Here is a 13719-nt window from a genome sequence, read left to right on the forward strand (position 1 = left end):
ATATATATTAAAAAGTATATATATATATATATATATAATGTATGCTCTTTATGCAATGCATCTTATAAAGATCACACACACACATATATAAATTATTGTTTCCAAAAAAGAGACAAACATTGCAAATGCAGAGCACTTATCTCCACCCCTTTATACCTCCCTCCTCTGATGCCAGAGCCCTCCCAGTCCCTCCCAGTCTGCCCCTTGCCCCCCTTCCCAGTCCTCCCCCAGTGGGTGGATCCCAATCTGACGTCATTTCCCGTAGAGATCCCCCTTTGCCTTCCTCCCCCCCTCTTTGCCCCCCTCCTCGAGCCGGAAAATGAAGCAATCTCCCTTCTGGATGTTTTTCTCTCTCTGTCTCTCTGTTTCCCTGGGAGGAGGAGGAGGAGGAGGAGAAGAAGGGGCTCCTAGCAGCAGGGAGCCCTTCTGCTGCAACATTGCTTCCTCTCCTCCTTCCTCTCCTTCTTCCCAGTGAAAGAGAACATTGTTTCTTCTCCTTTGCCACTCTTAGCCTCTCCAGCTGATCAAGGGAGCCAGCCCTCCATTGCAATCCAGGGAAAAGGGGGCTCCAGTGTTTTTTTTTTGGGGGGGGGATCCTGGGGATGATGTCCCATGAGAGGAGTGAGAGACCCCCCAACCCTGAGCCACCCCCTGCTACTGTCTACGTCCTCCTGGAGGACCCAAGATCCTCAGAGGCCATCCAACTCCTCAGGTAGGGATGGGGGATCAAGGGAGGATTTGGGGGGATCAAGGCTTAAGGGCTGGTTGGGGGTCTCCATTGGGGGAACAGAGACCCTCCTTTTCCCATATGTTTTGTGTGTGTGTGTGTGTGTGTATATATATATATATATATATTGTAGCTTTTATTTGGTCATGTCTATATTTTTCTGGAGTGTCCTCCATTTTGAGCAGGGCCAAAAAGCATAGATTTATGTTTATATAAGTGTTTTGTAACTTTTGTTTGGTCAGGTTCTAAAATATATATTTTCTGGAATGTCCTCCATTTTGGTCAGGATTAAGAAGCATTTATTTATTTATTTATTTATTTATTTATAAATTTATTTATATAAGTGTTTTGTAGCTTTTATTTAGTCATATCCAACTACGTTTTTTTGGAGTGTCCTCCATTTTGAGCAGGACCAAAAAGCATGGATTTATATTTATGTAAGTGTTTTGTAACTTTTATTTCGTCATGTCCTACTATATTTTTCTGCCATTTTGAGCAGAACTAAGAAGCAGCATAAATTTATCTTTCTATTATGTGTTTTTAGCTTTTGTTTGGTCATGTCTTACTACATTTTTCCTGAATGTGCTCCATTTTGAGCAGGGATAAGAAGCAGCATAAATGTATCTTTCACTTATGCGTTTTCAGCTCTCATTTTGTCATGTCCTCTTACTACATTTTTCTTGAATGTTTTTCATTCTGAGCATGACTAAGAGCCCATACGCACTGCAGAAATAATCTGGTTTGACACCACTTTAACTGCCATTGCCCAGTGAAGTAGAATCCTGGGATTTGTAATTTCTTGTGGCACCAGAGCTCTCTGTCAGAGATGGCTCAATGTCTCATAAAACTACAGTTCCCAGAATTCCCTAGCATTGAGGACAATTAAAGTACAGTAGTGTCAAACTGGATTTGAAGCATGGATTTATATTTCTGTGAATGTTTTTTTTTTAACATGCATTTGGGCATTTTCTATTTTTTTCTCTAGTGTCCTCCATTTTGAGAAGGACTAGAAAACATGGATTTATATTTATATAACTGTTTTGTAACTTTTATTTGGTCATGCCGTACTATATTTGTCTTGAATGTCCTCCATTTTGAGCAGGACTAAGAAACATGGATTTATATTTATATTAGTATTTCTATCTTTTATTTTGTAATGTCCTTTATTTTTCTTGAATGTCCTATATTTTACAATGCCTTGTCCTTCTTTATAGTGCTGACAACCTGTCACTCTGCCCATGGCTCCATGCTGTGGAATCCTGTGATTTGTAGTTTAGTGAGCTACTTAGTCTTTCCTGGTGCCACAACAAACTGCAGATCCCAGAATTCCATAGGATGGAGCCATGGCAGGTGAAGAGATGTCAAAGTGCATTAATTCTGCATTATGGCAGCAGCCCTAGTACACAATGCTTTGGCATTTTCACTAGTGTGTGAATGGCTGCAGTGGGGGATGTTCTTGTGCAATGTGATAATCTGTGATAAAAGGATGGGGAAGGGGTAGAGCACTAATACCTCCTCCCTCCTTAAAAAAGCCTCCCTGGCTTCTATACCTCCAATAACAGTCTCCTATCTTTAGAGTTCAGTTTAGTGCCCTGGCACCTGAAGGTTAAACATTTTAATAATTCTGTATAAATGTGTGGAATGGCAGTTAAACTGTGCCTAGGTTTGCCTTAGAAACATCAGGAGTCCTGGTTGGTGGAAGTAATGCAAACAAGAAAGGAGACTGTGCCTCTGAGCATGTGCCAAGAGCATTTCTTTAAGCAGCCCTTGGACAGATGTGCCGGCAGCTCCAGTGTCCTGGCATTAACTGTCATCCCAGTTACATGATTCAATGCTTAAGATGAAATATACAGATAAGAGGAAGACTTGAGACTCTCCCCTGGGAAAAGTAGGAATTCCCCTACGGCAGAAGCCTAATTCCTGCTTGGTTTCAGAAGCCAAGTTCAACAGGGATTTGGAACAGGAGCACAAAAGCTCAGTGTGTCCCAACTCCTGGTGTTTTCCCAGCCCCGTGCTTTGCATTTGCAGAAAACCACAACATCATCTGTGTGGATGGGGTGCTGAGAAGGGTGGTGGAAGGAGACCTGCCTTCATGACTCAGTTTCCTTCTGTTTTTCTGACAGCTGTGCAGTTTTCACTTCTTTTTTCCCCTTAGTTTGCTTAACAAAACTTTTTGCTGAGCTCAACTTTTACCTGAATCCCTTACTTATGTTTTTTTGCCTTTCTTTGTTGATGATAAAATCCTTTCCTTCGGCTCCCTGAAAGACATTTTCTCTCTCTCTGGTTGGAATAGTGGACATCTAAGATGTACATTTTGGATAGTCTGGAGTTCGAGTGCCCCTCAATATAATGAGACCAGTTTTTCTGCTCCAACAATATACAGTGGGTCCTTGGTATCTGCTGAGGTTTGGTTTCAGGAACCCCCGTGGATAACAAAATCCATGGATGCTCAAGTCCCATTAAATACAATGGCAGAATAAAATAATGTCCCTTATATAAAATGGCAAAATCAAGGTTTTCTCTTTGGTATTTATATTTTTCAAAAATATTTTCGAACTGTGGATGATTGAATCTGTGGATAAGGAACCTGTGGATATGGAGGGCCACCTGTATCATTCTAACCAGAGCTTTTTAAAGATTAGCCCAGCATGGCCACTAAGGATGTTGGCAGCTGTCTTTAAATATAATACAGTAACTCCAATTTTTGTTTCTAACTGAGGTTAAACTTTAATTTTTTTTAATTTCTATTATTTATTTATTTCTAATTATTTCTAAAGTGCTGTAATTATACATTCAATGGAGAGGTCTCCAGTGACTGAAACAAGAAAGGAGGATTAGTTTGGGAGAGTACCATTATATCCTCTCCCATTTTCTTATGCCAGGATGGTTTTCCCTGGATGAGCCTCAGGAATTTATGAACACTCACTGATGTGTGAGAAGAAGGGGGGAAAGTATGGATTAGGACATATAGATATTGACAGCATGGGTTCAAGCCTCATTTCTCTCACAGATGTATAGCCATGGAAAAATCATTGGCTGCTGCCACACTGCAGAATTAATGCAGTTTGGCACCACTTTAACTGCCATGGCTCCATCCTGTGGGGTCCTGGGATTTGTACAGTAGTTTGTTGTGGCACCAGAGCTCTCTGACAAGGAAAGCTGAATATCTCACAACACTACAAATCCCAAAATTCCATAGCATTGAGCCATGGCAGTCACAGCAGTGTCAAGTTGCATTAATTCTGCAGTGTAGAAGCAGCCACTTTTACGTATTTTACAGGCAGTTTCTCCTGCCTGTAAAATAAGGATGGGCACATATCCTACTTCAGTGGGCCTTCCACATTCTTTAGGGTTAAGGACACAAGACCTCCCTCCATGAAAATGGAAAAACCACAAATAAAATACCACTATTTTTTTTTTTTTACTTGAGGGAGCACCTCTCTAGGAATCTCTGTGTCCTCCGGAGCAACTCTGTGCTTAATATCCACCAGACACTGATGGTGGACCTATAAATGCCTAGAAAAATATTTTCTCTAGGAATCTCTAAATCCTCCAGCTGCACTGGAGGCCTAGAAATTCCTAGAAAGAACATATTAATCAAATCCACAAATAATCTGTGAATACTCAAATGCACAAAAGTCAAGCCGCAAATGTGAAGGGCTGACTGTATTTATTTGATATTGGCACTTCATGGGGTGTTTTAGCTATGGGGGGAGGTGGCACAAAATAAGACAGTGCCTTCCAAAAATAAGAATTCTGCCCACTCCAAATGAAATTTTCTTTCAGTTCCCCAACTTTCCAGCATTGCTGGAAACTTAAAAACGTTATGTGAAGTCAAAGGCTTTCATGGCCAGTAAAAACTTTAGTCGAGCATTGGCACCTCACTTGAATCCCAGTTTGGCCATGTAAACCCACTGGGTGGCCTTGGGCAAGTCACACTCTCTCAGCCTCCAAGGATGGTAACGGCAAACCCCCTCTGAAGAAATTTTACTAAGAAAGCCAAATGATAGGGTCGCCATAAGTTGGAAACATCTTGAAGGCACACAACAACAATAAAGAAAGGGGAAGGCAAAATTACTAAGGGGATGCAGACATCAAATAGAAGAGTTCTAGATGTGGATGATTTTCCACACCTTGCTCTGCAATGGTAGAAATTTGGGGGTTGAAAGAAAATTTTATTGGCGGGGACAGAATTTGTGCTGGAGGAGCAATGCCCTCATTTTGCTCTCTCTGTAGCTATTGCCTTGTCATTTCCTTTAATAGCATACTCAGCAAGTGAAATGTGCAAGTGAAGTTGCTCCAGAGAAGGGTGCATGATGATGATGATGGTGATGATAGTCTGAAAAGGGTTTGGGGTCTAGTCAGTGCCGGGATGTGAGACTGCTTCAAACCCGTCTCTGCCTACTTTGAGTTTCATGTCAGGAGAAATGTGTTAAATATACTGTAAAGCAGGATCAGGGGAAATGTGCTGTTGAACTGCAGTTCCCAGCAGCCATAGTCAGTGTGGAATGATAGCTACGAGTTGCAATTCCAGAGCATCTGGAAGACCACAGAATTCCCACCCCAAGTAAAATGCACCTTATGGGTGGATGAACTGGATGGTTACCCTGGGTGCTGAGCAAAAGGGCGTGCTGTGCTCAATTTTTTTGGTGCCTTGTTGTTTTTGGAGTGCACTGTCTGCACAGTCAGCAATCCTCCCCACTGCCACCCCTACCTTAACTTGCTTTTCAAAGTTCAACATGTTGTTTGGGCAGAAACTACAAAAACAAACTTCCATTAGTTTAATTTAAACTATGCTTCAGTTCAGCTCCCAGCTAAATTTCATTTGCTTTTAATAAAAACCAGCAAAATAATTCTTGACTGTGCAAAAATGTTGCTGTTCTTCACAAACCACACTGCTTGACCTGTTAAACAATTAAATGGACGGTGAAAGGGTTGTGAAAGCACACACTTTTAAAAATTCATCCATACAGAAGTAGGATAGCCTGGAATCAACCAGAATTTTTGTACAAAAATCTGAATACTTACGGCTTAAAGATGTGCCATCATATTGCTAGAATGTCATACCTGTGATGAACACGTTGATAGCTGAGAATATAAGAACCAGTCTTATTAAAGATTATTTCTTTAAAGGCCCTAAACCATTTGCTCAGAGAAGGAATAACAAGTCCTGTTCAACATAGGGGGAATTGTTTGATAAACATGCACAGGAATGGAGCACTGCATGGCTCCAGTCCCAGACACATTTGCTTGGAAGCTTAATTAGGGAAGCTTAATCTGCACTGCACAATTCTGGGATGTATAGTTTTGTGAGATATTTAGTCTTTCTTGTCAGAAAGTTCTGGTGCCACAACAAACTGCACATCCTAGGGTTCCATCACATGGAGTCTTGGCAGTTATAAAGTGGTATCAAACTGCTTTAATTCTGCAAAATCCATAAAAAGAGTGATACCTTTATTGATCAACCAAAATGCATGTTGCAAGCTTGCAAAGCTCCACTGGCTTCATCATCAGGGAAAGATGTTAAAAATCATACTGGGATACTCACATGATCAGAGAACTGGTCTGCATGAATGTCTCTCCAAAAACACCTGAACTGAGACCAGCAACATGTTTAAAAGGCAGGCTTGTGGCTAACATCATCATCATAATTATTTTCACCAGTATGATTTTTAACACCTTTGTCTGATGAAAAATCCAATGGAGCTTTGAAAGCTTGTAACATGCATTTTGTGCATTTTGGTTGATAAATAAAAGTATAACTCTTTTTGCAGAATTAGTGCAGTTTGGTACCACTTTATAAATGTCAAGACTCCATATGATGGAATCCTGGGATTTGTAGTTTTGGTTGCATTTTGGTTGGTCCAACAAAGGTGTCACTGTTTTGTGGATTTTGGATGTTATTGTACTTTGATACATGGCCAACACGGCTACCCCTGGAATCAACCAGAATTTTTTTTAAACAAATCTGAATAGTTATGGCTCAAAGATGGACAAAAATTATAGACAAGCATATAGGAATATGTATCATTAAAGATTATTTTGTTAAAAGCCTATCTAAACCATTTGTTCAGAGAAGGAATAACAAGTGTGGCAGCAACTGTTGGTCTTCATCTGTCTCAAGTTCCAACCAATGTTATTTTTATTTTTTGAGAGCTGAAGTACAAAGCATCTGGAGGCCTGGAGTCTAAGAACCACACATTTAGAGGTCTGGCTGCCCCAAACTGCAGCATCTTGATCTTTGGCAAGGAGTTTTGCAATCTAGAGTCACACAGAGTTTAGTGGGACTTCCTTCCTTCCTTCCAAGTAAGAATGCCTGAGATTGCAGCTTTCAATGGCTTATTGTGTACTCTCTTGCCTATGCGACCTAAGAATTATCTTGGAAATATTTAGCAATGCAATCAAGGCAGTGTCCACTCAGAAATAAGCCTCACTGGCAAGTGTGTAAACCATGGGATGGCTTTGTTGTTGTTGTGTGCGCCTTCAAGTGCTTTCTGACTTATGGTGGCGCTAAGGTGAACCTGTCATGGGGTTTGCTTGGCAAGATTTATTCAGAGGAGGTTTGCCTTTGTCTTCCTTTGAGTTGGAGGGAGTGTGATGATATGAAATGAAACTGCATAACAGTAATTTTGTTATAACTTGCGTCCTTCCACATAGTAATTGTATTATTTAGATCATGGTGGGCAAAGTGGGGCCCAAGGCATATATGTACCCTACCGGACAGCTTTCCTACCTACCCTTTAAGAGTCTGCCCTCCTGACTTTAGTTCTCTATTGAGGGCTGTTGTTGTTGTTGTTGTTGTTGTTGTGTGCCTTCATGTCATTTCTAACTTATGACAGCCCTAATCATGGGGTTTTCTTGGCAAGATTTGTCCTTGGGGGGCAGGTGTGGTTCTCATTCTCTGAGGCTGAGAGAGTGTGACTTGCTCAGGGTCACCCAGTGAGTTTCATGGCTGAGCCAGGAATCAAACCGTGGTCAGAATCCTAATCCAGCACTCTATCACTACGGACACACCGGACTAAATACCCAGAAGGCACCAAAATATATTTCAATCTTGGAAGCTAAGCAAGGTCAGCCCTGGTTAGTAATTGGATGGGAAACCCTGCTGTAGTCTCTCTTTCAGAGGAAGGAATTGGCCAAACCACCTCTGGGTATCCCTTAAGAAAGTTCACAGGGTCAGATGGCTTGAAGGCACATAACACTCATCCAGGGTGCAGCACGGGGATATTAAAAGAGCCAGTGTGACATAGTGGTTTGAGTGTTGGACTGTGACTTTGGAGGCTACCAGGGCAGCATTCAGTGATGCCGGGTTAAAATGCAGCTCCAGAACGGCCCACACTAGGAAATCCAAGCAGCCCAAGCCTAAAAGGGGGCAAGGAACCGGATTCGCCTCCTATAGGAGCCAAAGCAACTAGGGTCCCTGTGGGATCCAGAGTCACGCACACCCTCCAAAAACACGCGTGTCGACCAGATTGGGACAAAAGTCCAGCTGGTGGTGTTGAGGAGGAGGAGGAGGAGGTGAGCCAGCTCTGGGCTTGATCTGACTTCTTTCCCACTTTTTAGGAAACTTTTCTCTTCCTTTCTTGTTGGGTGCCTTCAAGTCATTTCCGACTTATAGCGACCTTAAGACAAAAGCCTGTCATCTTGAGATTTTCTTGGCAAGTTTCTTCACAGGGGGTTGGGCATGGCTGTCCTCTGAGGCTAAGAGAGTGTGACTTGCCCAAGGTCACCCAGTGGATTTACATGGCCACAGTAGTGTCCCATCACCTAGTAACTCATGTTGTCATGGTGTCATCCCCTCCCCATTGGCCTCCTCCCATCCCACACCATACAGAATCTTTAGTCATGTTTTTTGGACAAATGTTACTCATCAATCCTAATTCTGATATATCACTGAATGTCATGGCAGTCATTGTGACGTAAACAACTAGTGCACAGAAAAATTATAGTTTTAATTTACAATATTGCACACATAGCCTAAATGTATATACATATACTGTACATAGTTTCATGTGCTTAATTAAAGTGAACATTTGGTAAAATGTGATGTTTTAAAAGATTTTTAAAAATATATATATTTAAAAAATATTAATTTTTTGAAATTTTCATTAAAACAACTGGGGCTTCTCCTTTCCCCTCCTGCTGAGTCTGACTTTACCCACACCATTTCTTCAGCATTTAAATGGGACACAGGTGAATGCCACAGCAAATGTTTGAGTAGCAGTTAGGTTGTCACCTGGTATATTATGCACCCTCAATGACGCCACTGCATGGCTGGAGTGGGATTCAAACCCTGGTCTTCAGAGTTGTAATCCAATGCTCACGCCGCTACACCAGGCTGTCTGGCTTTCTCTTTCCTCCACCCCCCCCCAAACCCCAAAGCAAACACCCAGCCCTCTGTCTGTGTCTCTGTCCAGTCTTGTTTTGACTCCTTGGAAAGGAACAGTCAACAATAGTCTTGAGTTGGAATTATGCTTTAAGACCAAATCTTTGACAACTGTCTTACAAAGAATCCCAGGAATAAAAACACTGAATTTTAAGAATTGGAAGGGACTGCCATCTAGAACATATAACCATCTTACATCTCCTAGCTGTCTGCCCCAAAAGTATAACTCAGCAAACAAAAAGTTAGGAAACATGTTCAGTATTTTTGTTTCTGCATCATGTATTTTGCTCATTTTGGTTGACTGAATAAAGATATCACTGTTTTTGTGGATTTTGGATGTTATTGTAAAATGGAAAGTTGGTGGTTTGTTTTGTGCCTTCAAGTAATTTCTGACTTACAGCGACCCTGTCCCAGGGTTTTCTGGGCAAGATTTGTTCAGAGGGTGTTTGTCATGGGCTTCCTCTGAGACATATCCAAAGAAAGTTGCAGAGGGCATGGTGATTTCACAGCTTTGAGGTACCCTTAGAAATATAAGCAAGTATCAAGAATGATGGGAAAAGTAAAATAGGTTCTGTTTTACACGACACCCCCTCCATTGTTATTTGGGAAGTTCAGATTATTATTATTTTTAGTTAACACTTTCTCCAGTCATTCCAATAGGCTTTCCTTGTTCCAGGTTTGAAGGAGCCCCAAGCAGGAACTTCATGTTGCAAGTTTTCAGTTCTCTCCTCCCAGCTCTTGTGCAAAGAGAGGAGGATTGCACCTTTGGGTTGCATGTGTTGCTAGTCCTGTTCGGATGTTGTACAGGTGTGATCTCCAGCATGGAGGACTTTTGTAACTCCTTGGCACTCTGGGAAGTGCACAGTTCAAATTCCCCTTTAGCTCCTAAACCACTTAAGCCTAATGCAATCCTGGGCCATTTACCTGGGAGTGGATTCGACAGAGGGTGCATCTTCACTATAGAAATATAGTCAGCCTTCCATATCCATGGATTTTTTAGCCATGGATTTAAGCTTCCAAATTTCCATTTTACAAAAACATTGATTTTGCCCCTTTATGTAAGGGACTCTATTTTACTATGCCATTATATTTAACGGGGCATGAGTAGCCACGGATTGTGGTATCCACGGGGGATCCTGGTGCCAAACCCCAATGGATACCAAGAGCACACTGTAATGCAGTTCGACACCACTTTAAGTACTGAAGGGTCATCCTATGAAATCCTAGAATTTGTAGTTTTACAGGATTTTTAGCCTTCTCTACCAAAGAGTGCTGGTGCCTTACAAAACTCGAAATCCCAGGTTGCTATAGGATGGAGCCACCATGTTAGTTAAAGTGGTGTCAAACTGCATCGTTTCTACAGTGTAGATGCACCCTGAGTTGAGTGGGACTTAGTTCTCAGCTGACTTCCATAGAATTATAATAGTCTAACCTCTGGAGTATGGAGATGACAACTCATAGCACCTTAGTTGGACTACAGCTCCCATTATACCCACACAACAGCTGCCCAAGTTAGCTGGGGTTGGTGGGAGGTAAAAGTCCAACAGGCAGCAGGTTGGGGAAGGCTACTTCACAGGGTTGTTGGAAGGAGTACACCAAGATAACATATACCAAACATTCTGGCTTCTATAAAGTGCTGTGTTAATGTGGACTTTTATATGGTGATGATGACTGTCATTATAGACTTCTAGTTACCTGCTTTTTAATAAGTTGATTAACTGATGAGCATATTGCCAAAGCCTGGACATAGATCATGTTGCGTTGTTGTTGTTGTTGCTGTTGTTCTCATTGCTGAATTTGCCTCTGCAGCTTTAATCAAACAAAAGCTATTGTTTATTACCAGTCACAAAGGCTACTTCTATTATCTTTTAAGTGCCTTCTTACCATCAGCTAACATGAACCTTGTTAATGTGCAGCCTCTGACATCTTCCATCCCTAAATTGAGGCATTCTATCCCTAAACATAGGCATATAGCAAAGCCTTTGGGAAAGAAGGTTCTTTTTATAAAGTCTTTTTGGTCTTCCCAGCCCCCTTCCTCCTTGTCCTTTGTTGAGCTGGAAGTTTTTTTATCAGCATTGGCTCAGGGAAGATGGTGAAAGAGGACTGGAGAAACAGACTTTTGGCAGCAGCATGTTTGCAGTAAACAATGCAATAAACCTTGAAATGGGAAAGAATGGGATTCTACTCTACCTTATCTTACTATAGCTGGGTGTGTTGGCCTACAACAGGTAGCTGCCTCCAGAAACCTTTATTGAATGTGTGTGAATACCAACATAATGGGGAAAAGGGAAGAAGAGATAAGCCTGCCTCACTAGCTTCTTCCAACACACACAAAAAGGACAAATCTGTAAGTTTGGCCACCAAAATGTAAACCATAAGAAAAGTGAAGTTTGGTGAAAGAAAGAAAAGAATGTTCCTGGATATAAGCTTTCATCTCTAGAAAATTCAACGTGTTTCTGTTTACCTGATCTGGTTGTTTTATTTCACATGCACTTATCTTTAGTTCTGAATAAAGAAAAATCTACTGAAACATGCTGAAGTTACTCTTCTTTTTTGTGATGCGATTCCTATTCTTTCCACATTTCTTTTGTTTTTGTTACCAAAGTTGCCTTTTACAGAAGTCATGCCCAGGGACATGTATACTTTGTTAACTGAAGTATACTTGTATTGCTATTATTAGCAAATACGAGTGATGAATGATTGTTTCAAAACTTGTGTGTCTGTGCATCATGGCACACCTCTCGTGAAGCACATTTCTCATAGAAACCAGTGAGATAATTTCAGGTAAGAATTTTATAGGATTAGAGTGTCGAAGGGTTTTTTTATTTGTTGGGCTGTCTGGTGTGCTCTGGTATTTGTTTACAGGTCTGTATTTGTAGGAGTAGTAACCATGGGGATTTCCTTGGGGGTTTAGAGCTGCTGTTTAAACTTTGCATCAGAGGGAGGTAGTTAACTGTTTCATGTTCCGTGTTGCATCTTTAGAATTTGTACGATGTCAATTAACAAATAACAGCTTGTGTTGTGTTAAGTGTAGGTGCTTGTGCCACTTTCACAGCCTCAAAAGAGACCAGGACCCTTTGACATTACACAATTATGGTGTTATCATTCCAGTTTGATAGCAGTGGCTTCATCCTATGGATTTCTGGGAAGGTTGAAGGGGTACTTTGACTTCTCAGCCACAGAGCTCTAATGGTTTGTTGTTGTTGTGTTCCTTCAACTTGTTTCCAGCTTATGGCAACCCTAAGGTGCCACTGTGGCATAGTTGTTTGAGTGTTGGACTACAACTCTGGAAAACAGGGCTCAAATCCCTGCTGAGCCATGAAACCCACTGGCTGACCTTGGGCAAGTCATACTCTCTCAGTCTTAGAGGATGGCAACAGCAAACCTCTCTGAAGAAATTTGCCAAGAAAATCCCATGACAGGTTTGCCTTAGGGTCACCATGTTGTAGAGGCACACACCAACAAAAACAAAGTGAGGGGGTTTGCCTTCGCCTTCCTCTGAGGCTGAGAATACATGCTTTCAGCATCTCTCATCAGCATCTACCTCTAGCACACACTGACCCTTCAGATCTTTTGGACTTCAGCACAGTATTGGGATCTGTCCATAGCAACTTGCCATAAGTTGGAAACTACTTCAAGGCACACAACAACAAACAACAGCCATAGCAACTCTACTACAGCCCGTAGTTCTTTGGCTGATTGCATGAATACTAAAGAGTGGGCGTTGGGTGCTGTGTGATGTGTGTTGGTGAAATTAGTTGTGCTGTTGAGACAGTTAATGAGCTGTATATCATATGGTCTGTGATGGCTATTCTTTTTTGTAGTGTTTTCAGTTGTATAACAAGTAACAAGACCAGCAACAAAATATCAGAATGGGGAGTGTGTCTTCTTAAGGGTTCCTTCCATCCAGCCATGTCCCTTTCCCAGATACTCAGTTTCATACCCCTTCTCATTTATTCATCATTCCCCCCACCCCCAGAATCTGTCCTTTGTGGGGTGCTTTTGCTCCATTTATTTTCCTAAATGGTTTTGGGGGAGGGATTTCTGAAATCCTTAATCCCCAGGACATGGTTTCAGGGCAAATGATGCAGCCACTTAGAGGTTTCCTCATGCCTGCTGATACTTCCCTGTTTTGTGGAGATGCTGCTGCCTAACTGGATGCTTTGATTGTGATTTCCTGCATGGCAGGGGGTTGGATTGGATGGCCCTTGCGGTCTCTTCCAACTCTATTATTCTATGATAAATAGAATGAACTTGCTATATAAAGGGTATACACAGAGCAGCACATCTGAAGCTCTCTGATATGGCACACTGGCCATTATTTTTTCAAATTTGCCATTGACCAGCATCATATTTATGCCCATTGGCTACAAGTATTTGTTTCTTTTCAGTTATCAATGGTTTGGGGACCACCTCAGTCCATGGATCAGCCTTAGCGTAGCACTGATACAAAGTTACTATACATCTGGTCCTCTTTATCCATGGATTCCTTATCTACTGATTAAACCATCCACGACTTGAAAATATTGTGTGTGTGTGTGTATTCCAAAAAGAAAAGTTTGATTTTGCCATTCTATATAAGGGACACCATTTGACCAGACCATTG

General features: G+C 41.5%; 1 protein-coding gene across 1 annotated transcript in view; it reads left to right on the top strand.

Moving 5' to 3' along the window:
- The first annotated feature begins 294 nt into the window (after nt 1-294).
- The window catches only part of TFE3 (transcription factor binding to IGHM enhancer 3), a 49741-nt gene continuing 36316 nt past the window's right edge, over nt 295-13719 (top strand). The window contains 1 exon segment of the mRNA XM_042447972.1: nt 295-712. Coding sequence (XP_042303906.1) covers nt 603-712 — 110 coding nt within the window. The 5' untranslated portion in view covers nt 295-602.

Source organism: Sceloporus undulatus, chromosome 2 (assembly GCF_019175285.1).
Source record: "Sceloporus undulatus isolate JIND9_A2432 ecotype Alabama chromosome 2, SceUnd_v1.1, whole genome shotgun sequence".
Lineage (NCBI taxonomy): Eukaryota > Metazoa > Chordata > Lepidosauria > Squamata > Phrynosomatidae > Sceloporus > Sceloporus undulatus.